Source organism: Aythya ferina (genome assembly GCF_964211825.1).
Source record: "Aythya ferina genome assembly, chromosome: 13".
NCBI lineage: Eukaryota > Metazoa > Chordata > Aves > Anseriformes > Anatidae > Aythya > Aythya ferina.
Window position 1 is genome coordinate 17,404,878 of NC_140311.1, and position 25,785 is coordinate 17,430,662.

Consider the following 25,785-nt stretch of genomic DNA (forward strand, 5'->3'; position numbering starts at 1 on the left):
GAATCATGCTTGTGGAGGAGGTTTTGCTCTGTTGTAATGTTTCATATCTGGAAAAAGCTTATTACCTCTGAATTGCTCTTGTCTTCTCCTGTAGACTACCTTTACTGATCACTTTGTCATTAGCAGCTGATTTGCTATGTAGCAGAGAGGGCATATAAAGGGAAGCCTTTCCGCTGCATTTTAGCCCGTTAGTTTTTAACTTGCATATTTTTTTTGTATATTTTTCCCTCTCTCCTATTACTGCTTTCTCATTTGAAACTGTGTGTATCGGGCACCCAATCTGCGATTTCTTATTCCATACTCTTCCCACTGAAATTAGATCATTTCCATCTGGAACTGCAACCAGTCTCCTGGCAGCTGACTCCCTAAACCTGTAATCTGAGATTCCTGGGTAGCCTCAGCGCAGGATGAATCTGAGCTGAGGCAGCTCCAGGCTGCCAGTTGGCTGTAGAGCCAGTTTCAAACTTAACTTTATCTTCATACAAATGTTCAAAACTGGTCTCTCTACTGTAATCTCATTCCATGTGCCTAAAAGCCAATCTGTACATTTATAATTACATTTGTCAACAGATTGAAAACTAAAGCAGCATGGCTCTGCATTTTAAGGGTCTTTAGGTAAACTACTCAGAAACAGTACGGAACAAAGCTCAATTCTGTGTGCAGAGCACTTAAGGTGAACCACTGGGCACTTTCTAGAGAAGAGCTGATAAAAAGTGACATCAACTATGAACAGAAACAGGAGTTATGAAGTCATTCGTGTCCTCAGCTGGTCACTCAGAAGTACAGGCAGAGCAGAGACTTCCTACTCTGCATTGTATGACTGCTGGATTTACTCTAGAGGAGTAAAGAGGTAGAGGAGACATCCATCTTTTTCTCAAAACAGAGAAAAAGAACCTGCACCAGCTCTGCTACTGCTTCTATTCCCAACTTCCCAGGGAAATGTATGGGTGAACTCTTTCGCTGGCTGAAGCACACAGAGAAGACTATTGAGTTGTCTGCTTGAATGGCTTCCACAACTGCTGTTGATTACCTGCTGATTCACGCGGCTCCTAAATTCAGTTACCTAGTCAAACTGAGCAGAAACCCAGCCAAATCGGTGATACTTTAGAACATCTGATCTTTATCATGTTAAATGTATGAGAAAAAGTGGACCGCTGACCTTCCAAAGGAGCAGGAAAGCAGCTTATCGCAAAGGCATCGCTCCTTTATCAGTTTGTTTCAATGCTTTAAGTGCTTTCTCTTTGTTCACTGCTACTCCTCACATTCCAGGGAGACTGAGATGAGGGGCAGAAAACAAAGCTGTTCTCTTTAGACATTTTCTCCCATTCCCCTTGCTTTATTGTCATCAAACAGGCTTGTCACTGACACAAAGCCCAAACTTAAGACTAGCTGAAGAATGGAAGTATTTGTTATTCACTGGGATATAAACCACTCATCCTTCTTTTCTCAGAATAATTTGAGTGCTGCAATGACACATCAGAAACAATCCCACGTCTTAGAGAGACCCATCATAACAATTAACTGAAGTGAATGGTCCAGAGCATGGAAGTCTGTTTTTTTGGAAGTTTTTGTATATCCAACATTTGGGAGTAGTGAATTCCTTCCTTGGAAAGTACTGCTTAGGAGAGACCTGGAGGTAAAGGGCTGGAATCACCAGGCATAGCCTAGGCATAACAAGCAAGTCAGCGTGCAGCATGAGGTGAGGCCCCTGCTCAGAGTAACAACAATGAAAATGCTCTGGGATACTTCTTTGTCACTTAAGCTGTCATATGGCAATTACTACTGAGAGCAGTGACATTTCTTAGGAGGACAAGACACAGTCACTTCCAGCCTCGGCTGGGGCACTGCGTGCTGCTTTGTGTCTTGAAGCCACTATTTCTGCATGCTCATAACATTCTCCCAGGGACAGGTTTTTTTCATGTGTCTTCTAAGGGCAAACATCAATTAATTTCTTCCCTGAAGAAAATAACTCTTTAATAAATGTTGAGGTTTACAACTGTGGGTCATTTTTTTAACCTCCTGTAATCAGCTCTTCCCCTTCTGAATCACAGTAGACAGGTTGCTAAACAGGGCATTTCCTCCTCCTGATGTTTATATTACATCGAATACACAATGAATGACAGCATCCCACCAGGGAGGGAGGAGGAGAAAGGGCAAGACACCCTTGGAGTGGGGTCGTCTTCTCAAATACAGCAGTAGAAAATCTTTTGCCTTGTGCAGGACTACAGAGAAATAAAATGAGCTAAACGTCAGGAATGACAGCACACCATTGCTTGTTGATTTCCCAGCAGCTGAGTGGTAAGAACATCTTCATTAATTCAACTTGCTAATGAGCCATTGGCACTGCTGCAATGCAAGCATTCTTTCTCCCCTCTTTTCTTCCATCTCTCACTTTATAGCCGTTTTGTCACTGACACAAAGCCTTCAGGCTTGCTGTTCTCTATTGTCTCATATGCACACGAATTTTCTGCTGTGAAGTCAGAGGACGGAGAAGGCAAGCTGTTCCTGCCCTTTGTCATGTTTCCCCTGTATGGGATTTGGGCTCGGTAGTTCATTAAGTACCACAGGCACATGGTATGAAACCACTGCGTATCTGTGGAAGGCAGAGCAAGGCAAGCAAAGAGTAAAACATGCACAGAGCTTTGAGGGATTCTTGACTCACAGAAGAATTTTTCTGAAATAATTTTGTTGTGTGTTTTTTGTTTAGTTGGTATTTTTTATCACTATGCTATTTCAGACTTCAATACACATATTTTATATGGGTACCCTGAAGCCATTTTGATACTGATTTTTTTCATGCTAGACCATTGTCAGTAGCGGATTATGGGAGACACTATTTTACTGAAAATGCAAACAAAATCCAAAGGCACAATGAAATGTCCACGCATTGTGGGCTGTTTCAATTTGGGAAGATCAGAATGTTCTATACAAGCAGCACAGAATGCAATTGGATGTTATGCACTGCTGGGTCTCTCATCTAAATACCTTCCCAGACGTGACAGAAATACCATCCCCTGATGAATGCAAGAGGAATGTGTCACGATGACAAGAGGAAGGACAATGGGACTTATCTGAGAGTGGCCAGGTGGCTCCATCACTCACAAGTAGGATAAAGTAACAGAGTGGGTAATGAGCACATTTTATGTGATAGGCTGTTTCTTATAGGACTGCCACTTGGCTGTGTCTGAAGTTGTACAATCCTCCTGCCAGTCTTTTTTTTTTTTTTTTTTTTAAATGTGCTGTTTTGTCAAATCACTGTGACAGTGGGTATTGTGACACCCAAGCACGCATGTCTTCTAGGTCCCAAAGGTGCAGGTGCAATTTGGTGTTCTGTGGTGCAAGTGCATTTTGCAGGAAACTAGCACTCGATCTGTATTTTCTGAAAGCATGTTCCTCATGGACACATCCACCGGAGTCTGGAAAGCCACACGGGAATTACTCACTGGGACTGTACAAACAGTTCTGACGTGCAGCTGCAGGAGCAAGGGAAACAAGATCAATAGAAGAGGAGCTAAGGCTCCTTCAGGAGGGAAACCGTAGGGCTGTGATTTGGATTCCAGGTGGGTTAGAGCAACAAGTGGCACACAACAGCACTGCAGCACCAGGCATCCCACCGACATTAGGGAGAGCTGTAAGCCCTTGCAGCTTCCAGAAGTTTTAGGGAAGAACAAAGATGCTTAATGCCTCGGGAATAGCACCACACCAAAGCAGGTCTGGGAAAAATTACCCTTAACTACTGCTACCGTGCAAGAAAGTGAAGGTGTTACTTCTGCATGCTTAATTTTTTCCAGTGCATCTCTGAAGGCTGTGTGTGACCAACCTGAGAGCTACCAATGCTGATATTGGAGAAATGAGGACTTTGGACACCAAGCAAGGAGTGCAGGTTTAAATGATAGAATGAAACAGAGTTCATTTTAGCACATGTTGTGGAGAAGAAGAATGAAAAAAAAAATAAATATGGTGTATAGCAAAACAAAAGCTGTATAGTAAACAGAAACAGTTGGTATGTACAGCTAAAAATAAGCGATCACTTTCAGGAAATTGACTTTCAGTGTAGGGGTGCTGTACATGGAATTTTCTTCATTTTTTTTCAGAGTAGAGAGCTTAAAAATGAAAACACAGAAGAGTCTAAAAAAACATCCAATTCCCTGTTCCATTGTTTCCAGCATGACTTTGGATTTCCCCCAGGAGGGAATATCGAACTTTTCTTGATCTACAATGAAAAATAAATTCCTCTGGTTCTCTACACCAGCTGAAGGCCTTCACCACCATGGCAGTAACTGGTAGCCAGTTTACTTCATGACAGCTGCAGAAATTCCCTTCCTCACTGTGATCTGTGATCCTTTGGGCTGTCCAAAACTATTGCACCTCCTCTGCTGACGTGAACTGCACAATGACTACTTGGTGTTTTTGCTAAGGAAGAATTTGACAAATCACAAAATGGTAATTCAAGATGCAGAGCTGGACAGTCCCTGCACATGGCAAGGTTTGGGACAGTGGATTGTCCCCCTGTAAAGGTGAGGCCAGCTCCAAAGCCCAGACTAATATCCAAGCTCTGCTAAAGCATCAGGAAGTGTTTGTCTCACAAGAGCCATTCAAGAACCATTAATTCGAATTTCTTAGGAGAAATTGAGATGTGCTTGGTTTTGAACTCTGTCATAGAGCAGGAAATGAAATTATGTGCTTGTTGTCAATATGAGCTGGGATTAATAATTCATCTTGAAGCTTTTTACAGAGTAACAAAGCAACTAGGCTCTAGAAAGGGAGTTAAATGACTCTCCTTTGGTTTGCCAGCTGAATGAAGTATCGGCATTTGTTCCCCAGTTTTATGGTCATCAGGTGCTCCAGCTGGCTGCTGCACACATGCTGCTGTCACTGCTCACGTACAGACCCCATGTCCTGGGTGCAGGTAGTATGCTCAAGCCCTTCCTTCAATCTGGTGTAACCACAGCCATCCAAATCTCAGTTACCACGCTCTCAAAATTCACCCATCTCATCAGGAACAATTAATTAAATCACAAATCCTCTTGAACTGCCGCAGTGCCTTCTGTGACCTCTGGACAGGCAGATTTCCATTGCTCTCCAGTTCCCTCACTGGGAGCTCAACGTGGTTTATGGGGAGTGGGGTTGATGCCCAGGGCTGGGTGCTCTGTCTGGAATTGATGACGGGGTGCAGAGGACTCCCAGCAGATTTCTGTTTGAAAAGCAGGGAAATAGATCTCGGCGATGATGTGCTGCGATACCGCCATACGGCGAGAGGCCAGTGTGTGGAATTAGCCCCGGAGCCTCGCTGTAGACTGGCAGGCAGCTTAATTGCTTTTTGTTAGCAAGCTGAAGTATTCATTTGAAGGTGTAGAACTGTTTGTCTTTTTGCTGGCTTTGGCCTAATTACATATAACCCATGGACTTGAATCAAGTTGTTAATATTCATCTGGTGTTTGCAGAGCCTCTAAATGGGAGCACTCTCTATGCTCTGACTTCATCTTCTGCATCTTTCTTCTGTTGTTAGAGCAGACAAAGCTAATTTGCCATCCTAGGGCCCGATCCTTGCAAGCCCTTGCTCATGTAAGTGTTGTCAGCAGGATCAGAAAGATAAAGCTTTCTGGTGTTTTTAATCTTTTTTTTTATTATTATTGTTTTAATGTATTTATCTGACCCCGTGTGCCGCCAGGGACAAACCACCTGGGCGTTATTCAGAGGAGTGGAAACATGACATTTAAGTAAAGACCAAGATCTTCAGATTTTGGGGTGACCCCAGGCTGATTTACGATATTATAGGGAATTTGCTGGCCCTGGCATGGCTGGGTTTTGTTTCCCTGATGTACCACGCTGGTGCCCCACATGACAGGTCAATAACTCTCTGCCCATTACGTCGAAGCAGCGCAGCGAGGTTCGCTCCTGCTACATGATAGAAGCTGAAGTATCCAGATGGACCCACACAGGTTGCAGCCCCCTGCACTAGCCCATCTTTTATTTAGACCTGACAAGCTCAATTAGCATTATCTTGTGCTTCTGCATCAAGGGGACTTCTGTTAAGACAGCAGAGGAAAAGGGAAGAAGCAGAAGATAAAGGAAAAATGTTTTTGAGGAAAAAGCAGTAAGAGAAAAGGGATTTGTCTGTGAACTGTCACCTGATGGTAAGCAATGGGAACAGCTATATTAAGACTCCCCTGAAATATGACTTCTTAGATTGTAGTCACAGAAATCACAGACTCATCTAGGTTGGAAGAGACCTCAAAATCACTGAGTCCAACCTCTGACCTAACACTGACCAGTCCTCCACTAAACCATATAGCTGAGCTCTACACTTAAACATCTTTTAAAGAGCTCCAGGGATGGTGACTCCACCAATTCCCTGGGCAGCCTGTTCCAATGTCTCACAACCCTTTCAGTGAAGAAGTTCTTCCTAACAGCCAGCCTAAACCTCCCCTGGCGCAACTTAAGCCCATTCCCCCTCGTCCTGTCACCAGGCACGTGGGAGAACAGACCAACCCCCACCTCGCTACAGCCTCCTTTGAGGTACCTATAGAGAACAATAAGGTCGCCCCCGAGCCTCCTCTTCTCCAGGCTGAACAAGCCCAGCTCCCTCAGCCGCTCCTCGTAAGCTCCTGTAGCTCTGCTTGGGGTTATTGCGCCCCAGGTGCAGGACCCGGCACTTGGCCTTGTTGAACTTCATGCAGTTGACCTCAGCCCATCGGTGCAGCCTATCCAGATCCTCCTGCAGAGCTTTCCTACCCTCAAGCAGATCGACACACGCACCTAACTTGGTGTCATCTGCAAACTTACTGAGGGTGCACTCGATGCCCTCGTCCAGATCATCGATGAAGATATTAAAGAGGACCGGCCCCAGCACCAAGCCCTGGAGGATGCCACTAGTGACCGGCCTCCAGCTGGATTTAACTCCTTTCACCACAACTCTTTGGGCCCAGCTACCCAGCCAGTTTCTAACCCATTGAAGTGTGATGTTAGCGCTGCATGGATTTCATCTTCAGCACACTGCAATATAGCAAGTAAGTGTACGCTAATTATATAGGTGAAACAGGATACATACAACTCCATCCAATTAAACAGAAAGATTTTGAAGAACCTGGGTGCTGTGCTGCAGTCACAGTGTTGTCTGGTGCAGCTCCCCACAGCTCCTCAGCTGCACACCCAGCGCCAGAATCGGGGGGAGAAATAAGGACTTCATCTCTTAAATCAGTGCTCTGTGCACGGCTCGAGATTCAGTTACGGGACTTGAGCAATCTCATACCTTCATAATGGTTTCCTTTCTTTTGCCTCAAGGATATATTTAAACAACCAGAATATTTAGCTACAATTTTTCATTTTTGAGCAATTTTTCAAGTTTTGGCAGCTCAGCTCGTGCGCTGCATTTAAGTGACTGTGCAAGCAGGCTGCTGTCTGGAGGCGTCAGACACCGGCTTCTCCCACTGGCGCTGCGACCTTTCCAGCCTCAAGAACAGACACAGTCCATCTCCACTCCTCTGCTGAGGGTGGGCAGTTCACAACCAATGATAAAAGCAAAAAATACCTGAACAGCTGTGCGTGGTTTCACTGATTAACTATAAAAGTTTGGGAATTATTATTTTATTCTTCATGTTACTTAAGGAAGGATTATAAAGGCTACACATATATTTATATAAAGAGGTTGTAAAGTCTAACAAGATACCAAGCCTTGATCCCGGGCAACTCCTGCAGCACATGAAAACAGCTCCCAAGGTCAGACCAGTGATGAATTTACTGTTGTCGCTGCCTTTCTGGCCAGCTGGATGTGGCCAGATATCCTGGGACACATTTGTATAGCAGAGGAGCCAGTAGCAAAGAACATAAAACGTACTTTGTGAATATTCATAATCAGAGCTCGGATCTGAAAGTTAGACACAAGTGCCCTTATCTAAATAACACGTTAAATAAACTGCTAGAGCTGTAAATACCTTTGGGAATGACTGACATCGCATTTCCTGGTTGAAATCACACCCTCTTAATGGCACAGGCTGGATCCTGAGATCTGAAACTCACAGGTAGACCCTAACTGGGCTTTTGCTTCTTGGGACTACTTTCTCTTAAAAAGAAAAAAAAAAAAAAAAAAAAAGGAAAAAAAAATAAAATAATGAAGACAGCTACAGAGAAGTATGCGATTCTCCTTGATATCTGGCTCTCACCAGTCTAGCAGTAAAATTTAAGACATTTCTTCATCCTTGGAAGACTCTAATCCCAGGTTGCTCTGCTATGCAGAAAAAAATAAGCTGTGATATTGTGGAAATAGCCTGAGTAGAAATCAGGCTTTCTAATTTGCCACAGTACTAAGAGTCACCAGTGCTCAAACACTTGGGGTTAGACATCCTTTTTTAGCCCCCGATTTCTCCATGGGCATGTGTGAATTACTTGATTGTGACCTGGCTGGAGGTCGTTAACATTATCAGCACAGATATCCGCCTTATCTCTCTGACTGCCAGCTTGAAAAGAAGCTCTTATCAGGTGGAGATAAGGGAGAGAGGATGGATGGCAAGAACAAAGCCTTGGTGATATCTCTCTCATTGTTTCTTCTTGCTGAGTTTTTTTCTTAGAGCACTATTTGTCTACACGACCTTCATACAGCTCTGATTTATTTGACTGTTAAAATAAAACCGGAACTTTGCTGGAATATGACTGAAGAACAAAAAGGCGTCAATTCAAATCATTTACCTACGCTAAAAGCAGCACAAGGCACAGTTTCCTCAGATCCGATATTCCCTGGCCTTCTCATTAGCCATCGCTGTTCCCATCCAATGCGCTGGTGGGAGATGAAAGGTAATTGATATCTATAACCTGCATACGAGGTGGAATGGCGTGCACTGCCAGCTGCAATAACAATGGTAATTACGAGATCTTCTGCACCCAGCCGATATGAATAGCAGAGCTGCCAAGGCAGGCCTTTTCCAGGTAGAAGCAAAGCGATTCCCTGGAGCTGGGCGAACCAGGCACGCTGCAGCATGGAGGGACGGCGGAGGAAGTCGTGGTCAGCGCATCAGCAACATCGCTGGGCCTTGTCCAACAGCTCCAGAGTGTTCCTGGGGCAATTCCCAAGCACAAAGGGGAAGCTCCCAAGAGGACTTCCCATAAACATCTGTAACTGGGACCCATGAAACTTTGCAGCGTGACAGTTACCTCGCTGGGAAGTAACACGTGCCTGCCAAAAACAAGTGGCTAATAGTATGAGGCAGTAAGATTTACATGCTAAATCCTTGGCAGAAGATTTAATAGCCCCTAAAGCAGGAGATGTGAGGATAGCTTACATTTGATGTTCCTTGACAGCAATTTAAAGCACTAGGACTGCCATTTCTGTGAACCCAGGGCTTCCAGGTTTCCTCCTGAGCTGGGGCTGCCACGATGCTCTGCAGCCACGGCACGCGCTGTCCTGCTTCTGCCTGACCTTGACAGCAGGACCCAGGAGGCTGGGGGATGTTGTTTTGGGTTTGATGCCACTTTTTTGTAAGATCTGGCCAGAGCAACTGGTGTGCTTGGACACAGATGGCATTTTGCTGCCCTTCAGCGCACGGCTGCCCTACCTGCTTCTGGCGAGTGCTGCCTGTTGGCTTTGTGCTGTGCTCACTAAGGTGTCTTGAGCTTGGGCACTGCAGAACTAAATCCTTCACCAGTTTCTCATTAGCATCTTGTTCTACGGACTGTACCATGACTGGGCTCCTCATCTGGCATGCAAGTTCTAAAGGCTCGCAGTCCCATTGATGGCTTGTCTGCTATGGAAAAATTTATTTATTTTTTCCTCCCATGTACTGTGTTTGATTTCCTCACCCTGGAGGCCTTGCTGCCTCCTGCATTTTACCAGATAAGGCTTGCTCTTGTCTGAAACCAAGCCTTTACCTGTATCCTGGCCCAAGACTTCATTTTTCTCGTACCCCAGAGTCAGCATTTATGTGCATTTCTTTGAGACCTGCACGTTTCATGAACGCGCTTTTCCTTTCCTTTCCTCTGTTGGCGCCAGGACATGCGCAGCAGCCCCAGCTCCCTCCCGCACCGAGCACCCTGTCCTTTCCTGCTTGCTGTGGTTTGCTCAACAGCTCCCTGGCCACGCAGCTGCCCACCCCAGGGGTCTTTCACACCTTAGGTACTGGGCTGTGTCAGCCACAGACCCGTTCCCCAGTGCAAATATCCTGTGGCTGCTCGGGACCTGGCTGTTCTGCCTGGTGCACTGTGATTTCGCACTAGAGAGTAGTTTCATCTCGTCTTTGGCTGTCTCATTCCCTGTTCTAATTGCTTTTTCTAATGCTAGATAGTCCTCCTTTAGCAATTTTTCTTATATTATTTTTGAGATTGATCCCATTAAGTTCTTATCCTTCAGTATGTCATCCCCAGCTTTGAAAGCAAAGTCATTTGTTGTCAGCTGCAGCTGAATTACCTGTGCATTAATTGCCTTTGTAGGTCCCAGATTTTGCTCGCAGATGATTTTTTTCTTTGTATGAAATATCTTTATTTGAAAAATATTCAGCGCCATTTACCTCAAATAGCCTGCTTGGGTTTTTGCTGCTTGCTTCTCTGAGCTTGTCATTAAGCCCCCAAGCTCCGTCGATGTTATTACCAGCTTGCACAACACGTATTACAAAATTAACAGTCTTGAAACTGCAGAAAAGTTGTCTGTGTTGGGTTCTGCAAAGATTAACGTTCTCCTGGCTCTCTTTCTGCACTTCTTTCTGTTCAAGACACACAAAGGCATATTTTTTTGTGCTAGCCTGCTTGAAAGCCATTACTGATATATTTCCTGTGCTGTTACCTGCTCTGGGTTTAGCCTGCAAAGAGCAGTAACGAGGCACACGAGATAGAAATATACTAAACATAGTTTAATGACTTTCTCCTGCACTTAGCAGCTCAGCTAATTATACAGCAAAAAAGCACCTCTGACGTTTGTTCTGTGCCTCTCAGGGAATGGGCCCCTCCCTTACCCGGTGTGCTGCAAACCAGGCATGTCCACGAGCACCTCTTAAAGGTGGATGATGTGCCCCCTCCTTCCTCCCTGGAGGAAAGTCCTACAGCTTGGGCACTTCTTAACCTGTGGAGCTGCTGCTGGCACCTCCCGGGACAGCAGCAAAGAGCAGTCCTTGCAGAAATCACACCAGCTTCTCCCTGCACACCAGGAGCTGCCTGCGCCTCCTTCCGAGGCACTCAGCCACGGCCAGACAGCCTGCTCCCCAGGGCATTGTCACAGCCCTCTATATCTGCATCTGACAGGCAGCAGCCTGATTTCCAGCTTAGCCCACTGACTGTTGTATAATAAAATACAAGAAAGGCACACGCAGCCCTTTTTGTGCCAGCTCGAAAGATGCTAGACATCTTTATACATTATTCTGCACAAAGGGGTGCGGGGAGGGTTTGTGTCATAGGGACACACTTCTTTCCTCTCGTTCAGGGAAGGGGAGAAGCCCTCGTGCACCTCCTTGTAGCATAAAGGAGCTGAAGTAGCTGATTATCCTGTGCTTGTCTTATCGTGGGTAAGTTTGGAGGTATCAGCGTGCCTGGCTGCTGAGCTTCATCATCAGCTCTGTGCTGTTTTCACGGAGTGTTCCCAACATGGCTCTGCAGCAGCAGGGAGCTGCCGTAACCCCTCGGAGCCCACCAGCCCCGAGCCAATGTAGGCTCAGGACCCTCAGCCTCATCCCTGCACTTTCAGGGATGCCAATTCAAGAGGCACAAGATCGGTCTCCTGTGCCCTGATGTGCCCCAGGCTTGTGCTCCAGCTCCTGGGGGCTAAGGTAACAGTAACAGCTTTTTCCTCTGCCAGCTTTTCAGCCGCCAGGGAGCTGAGATCCTAAATCCACGAACAAACAGGTTGAGAGGAACCTAGATGCAGAGGTAGTCACCTAATACAGAGAGCTGAAAGTCTTCCAGTGATGGGGCTGTGCTGGCTGGGCCAGGACCCGCTGAGAAGCTGGATGTTTTTTGGCAAAGTGTGATCTAAACCATATGGCCCAGCAAGGAGATGGTGACGGAAGTCTTTATAAAAAGCATTTTACAAAATGTAAACAACAGATTTTTCTGCACAGAGCTAAAGATGGAGATCAATGCTTGAATTATCCTGGATAATTAGTGTAGCAGGTAATTATTTAAAATCGGGCACATCTGTGAATACATCACTTTGACTGAATTAGAAAATCCTCACAACTGCTACAGTAAGATGGCTCCAGCAGTCCCACAGGGAAATCTTTATGGGAGATTAATTCTCGCTTCAAATGGCAGAGATTTGCAAGAGGATTAGGTGGCCAGTATGACACATCCGCATTGTGACAGAAAGTGATCCAGGCTTTTTGTTCTCACACAAGAGCCGAGTGGTGCTTTCTTTGAATTCACGTGTTCTTTGAGCTTGAGGGCTCGGCCCTCAGAAGTAGTGTTTTATAGCCGAAAAGATGAGCAGTGAAGGAAAGTGGTGACAAGAGCAAGGGCAGGAGAACAGCAGCTTGAAAAGAGGACAGCGAAATCCAAACTTGGATTTAAAGTCCTAAAAAGCAGCAAGGTCACGCTTGCAGAGCTGGTGGGTATGGTTTTCAGAGTACTATAAAGTGTACAAAAAAGTTGTCACCTAACATTATATGAGACAGCGCAGGTCTGGGAGGACTGGGTGAGGGGCTGTGAGGACAGCATCTCCCGTCACCCATCTCAGCAGCTGCTGCAGGAGCTCCAGGTTTGACCATCACTGCGTGGCTTCGCTCGTGGTGGCCAGGCCCAGGCTGAGCAAGGGAACAGGCCGCTTGGGTTGGGTTTTTGCTGTGTTCAGGAGCTCACGGTGAGTGTTCACTCATGTGCAGTCTTCAACAGCTTAGACACAAAGCAGGCTGAGGCTCGGGCAGCTCTCAGAAATGTGAGTCCTGCTCTGTGGCCTGCTGGGGAGATGCACCAAAAAGCTGGAGCACATCTGGTAGGCTACCAGGCCACACTCCCAGCCAGCGCAGCATCTGGCTGTACCAGCAAATGCTTCAGGTTTGAATGATTGGGTACCAAATGATGGCTGAAGCATGGTACTCCCTGTTCTCAGCCCAAGTGAGTTCAGAAAGCTGTTTTGTGTGCAGATCTCACTGCTTACAGCACTAAAGAGAGCTTTAACCAAGAAAATGGTGGTTTCCTGGCACACAAAAACACCCTCAGTAAAACTGAAATCGCTCCTTGCTGCATGATTCCAACACAGAACTGGTGCCAGGAGTTCTCATCTGATTTGCTCAGGTTCTCAAAACATCAAGGTGAATAATTGAGACAGGCTGAGTTTGTAAACCCCGGGGAATTCACAGCAGCAGAAGAGAGGAAAATAAAAAAGAGATACTTTAGGCAGTGTCCAGGGGGTCTGTCTTTTAAAAAAGGTTATATGGCACTCCTGGGCTAGGGCTGCACAAGAAGAAGTACCAGTGCAGCTGAAGCTGGCCTCCACCAGCCTCACCTGCAGGTGTATTTACATCAATAGGGATTTGTTCAGACCAACCACAAAACTTCCCCAGTGAGAAACTACCACCAGGTTTCATGGCGCTGCCCTCCATCTGCAATCAGCCCCTATTCAAGCCCATACAGTACCATTAAATATCTTACTTTAAAGTAAAATAGCAAAAAGTACTCTCTACAGGAAGTTTATTATCCTTTTTCTTTCATTTCCCCCAAGCTAATTTGCAATCCCTGAGCTAGAGATTTGCCTTATCCTTCCCTACAAACAGCATCCAACATCTACTGCTAAATCACCTCCTCCCCCAAGACAAAGAACGCCAGAAATACACATTTCTATCCAAAATATCAGTCTTGCACTCTCCCTCAGCTACTGTTTTACACTAAACTCGGTGTTTCCAGGTGTCTGCAGCTCCTGCATGCCCTAAGAAAGCCTTGCAGCAGGGCTGAGTAACTCAGCACCACCCTCATGCTGCCGCATTTAACGTGGATATTCCCCTGCAGCTGCTTGATCCAGCCTTCAGAGATGCAGCCACTGCTGGATTTTCCCCTTGGGCTAGTAGTGAGCCTGTCTGTGGGGAGCTGCAGCTCAGGCCCTGGTATTTTGGGGTGATTCAGCCCACCAAGATGTGCACCTGGGCCACCGAGGCAGTTGTGTTAAATTGAGAGCTGCACATCATTTCAATACGCCATTAAAATGGAGCTGAGCTGCACTTCTCTGTCAAAATGTGAGCATATTTTAACCATGTCAGAGCACTGGAGCGTAGCCAGAATGCCAGTGTAATAATTTTTTGGGCATGATGTTCAGCCATATTTTATTAAACTCCCTGTCCTACACTTCACTGCGTGGGTCTGAGGGCTGCTGCCTGCAGCCCAGCATCCAGGAGGGCTGCTCCTTCCAGCCTCACTTAAATCTACTCAGAAACTTAAAATCATCATCGTGTTCTTGGTTAAATCTCACGTCAGATACCGCAAACATAAACACTAAACAGCTAAACCACCGTAACTATCAGCACTACATTCCACGGAGGTAAGAGCACACATCCTTACCGCTTAGATGCGGGGTGCTACTGCAGACTGTGCTCAGCACTGCCTGAAGGATTTGGTTTTCTTCCTTTTCTGCCCGATGTCAGAATTCCTGCAAAACATGAAATAGGGGCATTTTTTAAACTTCAAAACCAGCACGAAGCAGCATGACATCCATTCTGAATGTGGATTTTGTATTCATATGGACTTCATCTGCAGAGAGAGCTGCATCACCTCTCTGAATCCAGGCTGTAGGTTGTTCTCTTTGCCCTGATGCTGAAGGGAGCACGCAGTTTGTTACCAGACAGCATGGCACCTCGGCTCCACAGACCAGACTGCAAATACCTTGATTTGGGGAGCTCCATTTTGCAGCCTGTAAGATCAGCATCTTGCACAAGCTCAATATTTCTTGGTGATGCTATGGACATGCTGCGCATCTGTGTAGCTGTGAAGTGATGCTAATAACTTTCCACCTTTGCTTTGTTAGGATGAAGAACACTAGAGCTAGCATGGTGTTGCAGTGATAATATAAATAAATAAATAAATAAATAAAAAACAGTAAAATGTTTCCTGTTTGTGTAATGATAATGCAGAGGCAAGATTTAAAATATAGCCCCCAGTAAAATTTATCACTTCTTTATAAACAAGAGCTGAATGAATAGATGCTATAAAACAAATCAACAAAGACCACGACAGATTTTTTTCCAGGGAAGAGGGTGAGAATTCATTGGATTTTGACATGAAAAACAAGGGTCTGTGATAATATAAAAGCAGTAGCAAAAAGAAAAAAAAAAAGTTTTCCTGCTTCTTTTACGGGTGAACTAATGTGCACAACCTCTAAATGATGAAGCATGTGAAATTTCTTTTTGCTATCATTACATTTCTCAGAGGTTGGTATTTTTATACTCAGCTACATTTCACACTGATTTTTTAAGTACACCCCCAGCGAGGGAGATGGAAGAAGTGACACTGCTTTGCCTGCAGCCAGAGAAATGCTTTCTTGCTCGCGTCACCTCCTTAGTTGCTGACATTTGCTTCAGTAAAGCCTGCCTAAAGCTGTTGATATTCTCTTTCCTCCTCTCACAGGACCATGCAGACATAGAGTGGAAGTTTGCACGGACAAAGCTCTGGATGAGTTACTTTGATGAAGGTGCCACTCTGCCCCCTCCTTTTAACATCATCCCGAGTCCCAAGTCTTTCTGGTACCTTTGCAAGTGGATTCACAAGCAGCTGTGCCCAGGCAGTGACTCTGACAATGAACAGAAGAGGCATGAAAACCTCAAAACATTCACAGTAAGGAGCTGCATAGTTTGAAACTTATTTTTTGGGGGTGCTTGGCATGTTCAAGGTCACAAGGGGTGCTACTGTGCTGGTGCAGCAGAAGGTTGCTGCTGGACTGGGACTCGCCAAGAGCCATCAGGACTCTACAGACAGGATTACATGTTGGGTAACATGCCTCTGCCTTTCTCGTTGCAGGAAAGGCATGCTGACAACCTCATTCAGAATCAACATTACCAGGTAAACTCTCCTGCAGATCAAGTTTTTACTTACAGTTTCTTCTTCCTGCTTATTTTCTATGATCTCACTTCTTGCTTTCTTGTAGAATACATATACAAGTGTAGGAGCGCCAAGAGGATCTTGCTTGTCATGGATTAAACATTTCCTCGATAGAGGTGGGGTGGTTTAGTAAATCACTCCTAGCCTTTCACCTGCTCTGAAAACAGCAAACTTGCCAGGTAGCTCCCTGGTTGCTGAAGTCAAGGCAACATCACCATTGACTTCAGAGGGATCAGACTGTTGTGTCGTCCTGATTAAAACTGTTTTTGCAGCATTTTTACATACTCTCAAATTGTTCCTCTACTACTTTTTTTTTTTTTTCTGCAAACCATCCCTAATCCTAACTCAAACAGCAGTTGAGATTTCCTTCAGTTTTGGACAGCTCAGGAAGGAGGAATTGTTCCTTTGTTGAATTTTGCTGTTTCTGTTCATTCTCGGCTTGCTTGTCATCAAGTGTTCATTAAATTCAACCTACGAAAGGATGAAGCGGTATTAAAAACACCAGCTTCAGTGCTTGAATTCAATGTGATCATGCCAGCATGCTGGAAGGACAAAAAAATATCTCCTCAATGTTAGGTGGTACGTCAGACAATACTGTCAAAAGCCATAAATAATTTGTCTTACGTAGGACATCTCCTGTTTTCTGAAGAGTCTTTGTACGTGGAGTTGACACTTAATGTACTTAGTCACTTCTGATAAGAGACATTGGGTACCTTCTGACTTCACAGCACAGCTCACAGGTACCGAGAGTGGGATCTTGTAAGGCACCTCCCAGTAAACCCTTGGTGTGGAGCACAGCTTAAAGCTTGGGGTTACTCAGACTTCTCATCTCCATTTATGGGGGAAAATGCAGGGAAGGTTTGGGGTAGTCTTTTCTGTATCCAGACATCAACCTGTGTGTGTCAGGTAACAGACAGCAGTCCAAGCCTGCTTATGCAAAGCCAGCAAGGAGGTACACAAATGCAGAGCAAAATGGATCTCATCTAAGTTGTACCAAACAGCCCAGGTAATGCTGGGGAACAGTCACCAAAGGTGTGACGCTGTACTTCCAGTGCTGTCCAGAGAGCTGCAGCAGCTCTGTAAGGAGTTTTTAACCTCCCATTAGAGGGCACCCAGGCAGGTGGCAGATGTGGGCTAACATCAACGTGCATCGCTCTGTAGAGTCCTGGCTGTTTGTTCTTCAGGTTATTTGTTGATAACACACCATCATTTAAAGAAAAAAAACTTAAAGAGGCAAGCTTAGCCCATCAAGATAGATACACAGCATATACACGAGACTGGTGATCTCGAAGGACTTCCAGCATCTGAGATTAAATAATGCATGAAGAGGTTTAAATGGCTTGAAGACATTTAAGATAATCTAGATTATTTTTTTCTGAACAAGTTTTATGTATGCAAAGCAAGTACAACAAATCAGCTCACTACACTTAATAGCTGAGCTTTCAAGATGAAATGTAAACAAGCCTCTGCAAAGGTTTGTTCTATTTGAAAGTGCTGTTTCTAATAGTGAATTTTTTTTTTAAGAGAGCAGAGTCAGGAGAGCTATCAGTAAGAATTCAGTGAAGTACAGCAAGAACAGAATTTGGTCTGAGCCAGCAGCTGAATCACTTATGTTGTTTCGTATTTCAGGAAGTGATCAGAAACCTTGTGAAAAGATACGTTGCAGCAATGATCAGAACTTCCAAAACCAATGAAGGTTTAACTGAAGAAAATTTCAAGGTAACTTCCTAGTCTTTAATAATCGTGTTACACTAATGCCAGTAGCCACTTGCAGAGTTCCCGCTAACTTGGGAATATATTTTGCGACCAGCAGTGGAAATATGACTGTTACTGGAGCTGGGAAGGTATGCGATGTGCATGCAGTCTTCTTTTGAGCAGAGAATATTCCTTATAAGGTTGTCTTTTCACAATGTCTCAGTATGTCTTAATGCACAAGATTTTACATAGACAATGGCTTTGAAAACCGGTAAGAATGAAGTATCTGCTTTGAGTCAGCATTATGCTCCTAATCCTAAACCGAGTCTGGGTTAATGGATACAGAGAATATTAAATTTGGGCCTATCAACTAAAAGATTCCTGCAACAATTCTAAATTCCAACAGTTTCACTTCTATAAATGTCTTATTTAGGCTTTCCCCAGCCCCAAGCAGGAAGAAGAGGGGATAAGGGGGTGGTCACAACGGCTGGTCCCACAGCCCTTGAAGACAAAGATCTTGTAAGCTCTCCAACTCTCAGGCTTACCAATAAATTTTTTCATGTCACCAAATCATAAAGATGTACGTAGCGTTCTTGTAAGTCTGATTTGGTGTCAGCCATTTGCATAACTCTCAACAATTCTCCCAAGAGAAACTGATCTTTCTTTCACGTCACAGATGATGCTGTTGAGTGGCACTCATTTTCCCTCTTGCCCTAGGAATTAAAACAGGACATCTCAAGTTTTCGCTACGAAGTCCTTGATCTCCTGGGAAACAGGAAGCCCCAGAGGAGAAGTTACTCTACCAGCAGCACAGAGGTGTCCCAAAAGGATGAAACAAACGAGGATAGTGCTGGGGAAAAATCCAAAGCCAAGAGCGTGTCTTTCAATGTAGCCAACAAAAAGAAGGACTTCAATGTATCTGCTCTAATTAAAACCATGTCTGGGATTGATATGGTGGAAGAGAAGCCAAAAAGCAATGGGATCAGTAAGCGCTCCTTCATCCGAAATGGAAATAGAGTTCAGAGGCTTTCCAGCTCCAAGAAGGAGTCCTTTAAGAGACTGGGCCTGCTGTTCTCCAAAATGAACGGGCACGTCCCTGAAGCAAATTCAGAGCCCATGTACACTATTTCAGATGGAATTATTCAGCCACACTACATGTGGAAAGACATTAAATATTCTCAGATTGATAAAGAGAGAGAAGAGAATTGTTCCAAAAGTGAAATTAACCTCAATGAGGTGGACTACAGTGGGAACACGAGACTTACAGGACAGAGCAAGGAGTGCCCTGTGGTTTGTACCAGCTCCCTTCACTGTGCTTCCAGTATTTGTTCCTCTAACTCCAAACTTTTAGACTCATCAGAGGATGTGTTTGATTCATGGGGAGAGGCTTGTGACTTGTTTATAAACCAGTGGAAAGACGGGCAGGAGGATCATGTAACAACTCGGCTATAAGTAAGGCTACCTTAACACCTGCTAGAAAACTTAGCTAATTATTTGTAATTGTTTGCTCTCACTTGATTCAGCATTATGAATTCCTTTCTGTCCACAGGAGAAAAAAATGTAAAATTACTTATGTTAACCTATTTTATAGCCATCTGCACCTTTTTTAGTTTACTTTTTTACACTCACAAATACTGAACTGAAGGTTTCACTATTTATAAGGTCATTGTAAACTACGGGACTCCTTCGGATGCAGTCTTTGAATCCCACATAATTCAGACACGCTGGTGGCGGAGTAGAGGATTCCTCCAGTGCACTCATCATCTTCCCAGCACCGCTGGGTTATCATCGCTGCTATCCAACACCATCAGTTCCGCATCCTGCTCAAACTCCTCGGCATCACAACCAGCTGGTGAGCAGTGGCTTAGCAGGAGGCTGAGAATCATATTTGCAATCTTCTTAGAAAGTGTTTCAGGTTACAACTGGCTTTTTGTTTTCTTTAAGCAATACAACCTCTGATTCTTTCAGCTGCGTGGTTTTTTTTTTTTTTTTTTTTCAGGTCATTATATCCATATTCTAAAGTGTTACTGAATAAGAGACACCTTTGATCATGTGGCTCTAGAACATGTGATGATTTGCTTATTTATCTAATTGCTATTAAGAAATTCCCCTCATAGGGAGCAGAATGACCTCCCAGTTCAGCTGGCAGTGGAAGCCAGCACCTGGCCTTGCCACCAACTTCTACATAGATGAATGGACACAAAGCCAGCTGTGGCTGCTTGAAAGAGAAACCTCAGAGTGGTTCTTCTGTCACTGACAGGGTGCACCAAAACCCAGCCCTAAGCCTCCCCCTTACACCCACCCCCCTGAGCTGCATTTGGGTTTTGAAATCCCTGGCTTTATTTCCACTGCTGCATTCCTTTTTTTGCTGCCTCCCTGGTCAATGTCACGCTGTTAGGTAGAAAACCGTCCTCCTGGTGTACAGCAGTCACTGCCCTGGGTCTGTGAGCTGCATTTCTGAAAAGCAAGCTCAGCAGTAGCAGCTCAGACCGCAGCTGGCACCCTGGGAAGTTGCTGCAATTCCTTTTCTAAGGTGCACCAAAAAGCAGTGCAGCAGTAGATGTTACCCTGCTGTATCTTTATGTTTTCTTCACCCCTACAGTTGTGCTAGGCCCTGTCCAGGTATTACCAAATCCCTGCGTTTTTGTCCTACGGAGCATGAGACAGGGGAGAAGACAATAAGGGCAAAATGGTTGACACTGCTTTTTAACAACTTGATACCTGAATTTTCTTCCATGTTGTTGCTAAGAAATGCAGATGACTGGCACCTGCTGCTGCTTCAGAGCTGTCAGCAGTCAGCTTTCTTGGAAGAAGCAAGTCCTGAGCTCAGAGATGGCCCTGCCTTACCCCAAAGCTTCCTTACGAGTCCGTGCAGCCAGGCTAAAGGCTCTGTTCCCAAGACAGGTCACAGGAGCTGGAGCATAGCCCAGGGGCAGATGCCAAAAAATCACCTCTTGTGTGCACTACATTGGGAACTGCATTTGAAAAAAGCATTTATGAAGGCTGGAAAATCTACACCAACACCCCTGGCTCATGAGAAGCTCTGAATGCAGAGCTCGAGGTGGAGGATACAGCCAGCCACAGTGGCAAGAAAAAAGAGCAGCTAGGAGCAGAGACTCAAACGTGTTTCTGTTCTCCTTGCTCATGAACGACACCAGCCTTGTTACCAGTATGCAGTACAAAGCCCAAAATATTTAAGCCCCTAGACAGGCTAGTTAAGACAGAGTGAAAAGCATTCTCGTATCAACAGATTTCAGGCTTTGATACTAATTGCAGGGTTAGAGCAGCCTTTGAAAATTGCATCTCCTCTTCCTGTAAGCAAGGCTGAGCAAACTGACTTTGGCACTACACAGGGAGACTTGCAGAATCGTAGGGTCAGAAGCAATTTGCTGATCTTCCAAGAAATCCAGCAGCCCTCTCTTTTACGATGCAAATCCATCCGTATGCGAGAGCTGCAGTGAGAACCAACTGAAGGCGAGTCTCAGAGCAGCCCACAATAAAAGCCTGCAGTTTAATAAACCAGCCTCAGCACATTTCTGGGAACACAAACGTTAGCAAGAGCTGCTACAGGGGGATGAAGGGAAGGGTTTGAATCATTTTATGCCTCACCTAAGCACATTGCAGTTTAGGAATTCTGCTTGACACGGGGCAGCACATCTTTGTTACCTTCTAGCATGTAGGAATGAAAACAACTCCAGCATGGTTATGCAGATTACATCAGCTGGGTTTAAAGCAGGTGTGGAAGCAGGGTTTCATATCCTTGGATGGTGGAAGGGCTTTTCATTTATCCATGAGAGCAAGCACGCTGCTACTGGCTATGACTAAATTGTGCCATTCAACTACAGCCCTATGGTAAAGGGTACAAATCTCAAAATGAAATGCAATTAACTCTGCAGCAGTGCCCCCCAAAAATGGAAAAATTACACTGGGCAATGCAAATCCCTTCTGTATGAACTGCATGAGTCACGTTCCCCTGCCGTGCCCAGAAAGGGCAGGGGTAGGAACTGCCACGTTGTAATGGCACAGTGAATCAGGCAGTCTGCAATAATTCCTTGGTAATGGTATGTTGAACGCCAGAGGTACATCATGGGGCTGCTTGGCTGGGGCTCCTGCGGGATTTGTTTCATGATTCAGATGCTTCCTAGCTCCCAGCTATGAGCCAGCCTCAGCTGACTTTTGGATTTCACAAAAAATATTTGATTTGTGTTAGTGATTTATGCATGTGTGCAGGAGGAGTTTCCAAAACTGTCAGACTGATCCCCAAAAAGCCAAGTCTGTGTGACTGCACCTATGCACCCCCTTTGGTAGCAATAGACTTTACAGCAACTAGTCAATTATTATTGCTGTTATTACTACTCTTAAGCAAGAGATTCAGGTGAAGGAAGTTTAAATATTTTGTGAAAATACATTTGATAATCTTCAAGGATAGTCGTTATACACATGCTAGGAATTTGGGATCATACCAGGCTTGGTCATTTGTCCTGTCTTTCGGTTTCCTGCTCTTGAAGTAGCTTTATTTCTCACCTCCCATCCCTGGTGTCTTTTTCACCTGTTGTTTTAAAGCATCACACCTAAAAACCATCACCAGGAGAAAGGTAACACCAACATCCAGGTACAGAGCACCACACAGAGCTAGGAGGTGTTTGTACTCAGGTCAGAGATCGAAGAAGTTCTTTCAGAAGTAAGAAATCAAGCGGCATCTCTCCGCAGATTATTTGGGTAATTGTATATTAGTCACGTACTAGTGCGTGTGTAAATACTCAGCTGTTTGCATAGTGGTCCCTGCAGAAGCAGCACGCGCAGTGGTTCGGGCACAGGATCAGAAACGAGGACTTCTGAGGCCTGTTCCCAGCTCTGCCACTGCCTCACCTGTGACCTTGGGCAAGTCACTTAGCCTCTAACGCCTCAGTTTCCCCATCTGTAAAATAGGGACAATAATTACTTACCTACCTCGCGGGGGGGTTAGTTCATTATTTATAAGCACTTTCAGATCTTCAATTTAAAGGCGCTATATACAGTCAGTAGTTGATACTCGTAGCAGTGGTACGTACTTTTGTTTTCTTATGACTAATTCAGGTTAGGATTTAGCTATGTACGTTACGATAGTTTTCCATGTAGAAAACTAGCATGATTTCCCACGAGGGGAATTTTGGGGACTTCTGCAGTAGACAGAGAGCAGGAGCAGCATACTTCGTAAGCCTAAACTCTGACATCTTCGCTTGCGTGCTTTGTGTCTCATCTCACCTTACTGCATTTGTGTTTCACCCTTTTTCTAACGGCACGTGTAAATTTTTAACAGAAACAGTCACTGTAAGTATTATTTAAATAAATACATTAATATATAAACATAAAACCTTACCTTTTGAGTAGGTTAAGAGCCTCCTAGGTTGGCTCTTGTGCCTCTGTGAGGGCTTCACCCTCATTTCTCCTTGGGTATGGTTGCTTTTTCTGTAGTGCTTGCTTAGATAAGAGCCTTTCCTTTGACTTAGAGGAGCTCTGAGACTCGCATGGTGAGGGCATTTTGAGCTCTCTTCCAGGAGCAGGAGCAGTTGCAGGGTATCTCCAGCAGACATTTGGAGAAGTCCAAGTACTGTAAGCAGGGACCTGACTTACTCCTGGGCTATCTCGTGGAGTCAGAAAGCTACAGGAGCACCAGCTGCTCTGTGCCAGTAACCGCAGGTCCCGCTTCCATTGGGACTTCTCGGCCTTGCTTTGAAGTTTCCATTTTCCTTTCCCAAAGGCTGAAATCTCACACACTTAAGTTTACCAGGAACACGTTCAATTTTGGTTTAGTTTTTGGCTGAATTCTCCCTCAACCAGTCTGTCTGCTGCGTGCCAACACAGAGATGTCCACGAGAAAGCCGCGTGCAGCCTCAGAGGCCCCTTCCAAAGGAACAGCATCGCCCCCCCCCCCAGTTACAACTCCACAAAAAACAGAATGGAGAAGAAAAAAAAGCAAAGCCACCCAAATCACTAGGGCTGCCTAGAATTAAGGAAAGCTGTCACCTTACTAAAAGCTCTCTGGGGCTGTCTTTGGGGTGGGTGCACCCCAAGGGCCCCTTCCTCTCCCAGCAGCACAGCTGGCTGCAGCCAGCAGCAGCTTCCATTCACGCAGAGACAAAATTAATTGGAATCAGTGAGACTGCCGTGAATAACAAATCCACTTGCTGGAGTAGCATCTGAAATAAACTGTTACCAAAATAGCCTGCAGTTTTCAGCGAATGCATAATTTGAAGCCCAACAAGTATAAAACCAGCCCCTCACTGGATTTTTTGGGGGTGCGGAGGGGCAGTCTGGGCTGGCCACCTAAGTGTATTTTCAAACCCTTTGTAATTCAACTCAATTGAGTTTTCACACTCCACTTTCCCTGTTTCAGACCATTACACTTGTACAAACAAGTCATTTATGCGATTTTCACATAATTCCCTCCACCCAAACTAACTACTGCTCTCGAGTAAGTTGATGATCAAGAATGATGCTTAAAAAGAAATCTAAATCTGAAAAAAAAAGTACATGTAAAAGGCAAAAGAAGCATTTGATCCTTAACTTCCAAATGTTTGATAGTGTGTTATGTTTCAGGTAAACACTTTTACTTGCTCTGCTTTTTTAAGGTGTGCAAAAATAAATAAAAAAATAAAGCCAACACTAACTCCCAGCCTAGCTCACATCACCCACAATGTTGAAAGCCAAGTTGATCGTGCAATTCTGTCTTCATACACGGACCCTACTCAGTCGATGGCTCACCAAACTATGGAAAACAGCACTGCCCATTCCTGCTGGCCAGCATGTCCTCCTTCAGCATGGCTTCTTTTGTTTCTTTCGGGGATTTTCTTCCGTTTCCCCTCCCATTTACAGCATTTCCATCAGCAGTAACTCCTAGGCCAGGAGAAACAACGTGCTTAGACCGAGAGGTCATCAATCCAGGAGCTGTCCTTTCGGCACACGAGCTTAACAGAACACTGTGATACCTTTAGCCAACAGAATGAAATGCCTTTTGACTATAAATAGTTGTTTTTGAGCAAGGGGGGCACTTTTTGGTGTAGCTATTTTTTGGGGTATTGTACAGTTTTATTTAAAAACTACTGAATGTGTTTATAAGGTGGGTGTGGGAACTAGAGGGCTAGGGATCTTTGAGAAGCAAAAGGATGGTAGCAGATGCTTAAGTACTCTATTTTCTATATGGCAAGCCCTAGAAAATTGGGCTTACACTGCAAACAGGCTTTTTTTAGCAATCCAGTTTTAATATCAAAGTAAATCTTCATAAAAAAGCTATCACAGAAACAGCTTCACACCTGATCATATTCTAAAATGCCATTTCATGGGATAAAAAAAAAAAAAAAAAGTGAGGCTTTTTTCCTCTTTCTTTTATTTTTCATCAAAACCTTAATGGCCTTTTCCAGGCAACAGAGCTTTCAGATGTTTGGAGAATTTTGCTTATGTAAAGACAGAGTGGGGACCTCAGCATTTGCCCATTGAGCAGTAGTAGCCACCCCTAGAGGAAGGGGAGGATGAAAAGGGGGAAGAGCAAAAAGCAAAAACAAACGCTTAGTTTTATGTACTTTTCTACTTGCATCTTTTCTGTCTGTAGTGCAGATTCCACGTCATTCCCTCGCATAACATGTAAAAATGAAATGTATATAAATAAATAAAAATATTTATTTTATGTGTATTTTTAGCTTAACTGTAAACTGAAAAAAAAATAAAGCATTTAATTTTTTTTCCCAAAAATGTAAGCCTATTGAAATTCAAGGTGTTTCTACCTTTTCAGATGTAACATTTCCAGCTGCCTATTGATAATAAACATTTATGAACAGTAAAGCACGTGACATCTTATATTTTTTACCACATTCCGCACAGCATCCTCAAGGGCTTTCAGTGGTCACAGGAGCACTTCAGGGCTCCAGTTCTATATAAATTTATATCAGTGTTTATGTGAAAAAGATGTGGTGTAGTCCTACCTATCTGCAATGAAGTCAGCCAGCCAGATGCAAGCAAGTGTTCGTGGGCAAGAGTTGAGCAGCACTGGCCTGTGCAAAAAAAAAATATATTAAAAGAACAGTAATTTGAAAATCCCTTTCATTATATCCTCTCTGT

At 44.5% G+C, this 25,785-nt stretch overlaps 1 protein-coding gene across 4 annotated transcripts in view; it reads left to right on the plus strand.

Annotated features, from left to right (window-relative positions):
* The window catches only part of TRPC5 (transient receptor potential cation channel subfamily C member 5), a 96,901-nt gene extending 71,392 nt beyond the window's left edge, over window positions 1-25,509 (plus strand). For all 4 annotated transcript variants that reach the window (XM_084535061.1, XM_084535060.1, XM_084535062.1 and 1 more), the window contains 4 exons: window positions 15,526-15,732; window positions 15,916-15,957; window positions 17,626-17,715; window positions 18,409-25,509. In XM_084535061.1, coding sequence (XP_084391187.1) covers window positions 15,526-15,732; window positions 15,916-15,957; window positions 17,626-17,715; window positions 18,409-19,143 — 1,074 coding nt within the window. In that variant the 3' untranslated portion in view covers window positions 19,144-25,509. The remainder of the gene's footprint in view (window positions 1-15,525; window positions 15,733-15,915; window positions 15,958-17,625; window positions 17,716-18,408) is intronic.
* Window positions 25,510-25,785: the final 276 nt, after the last annotated feature.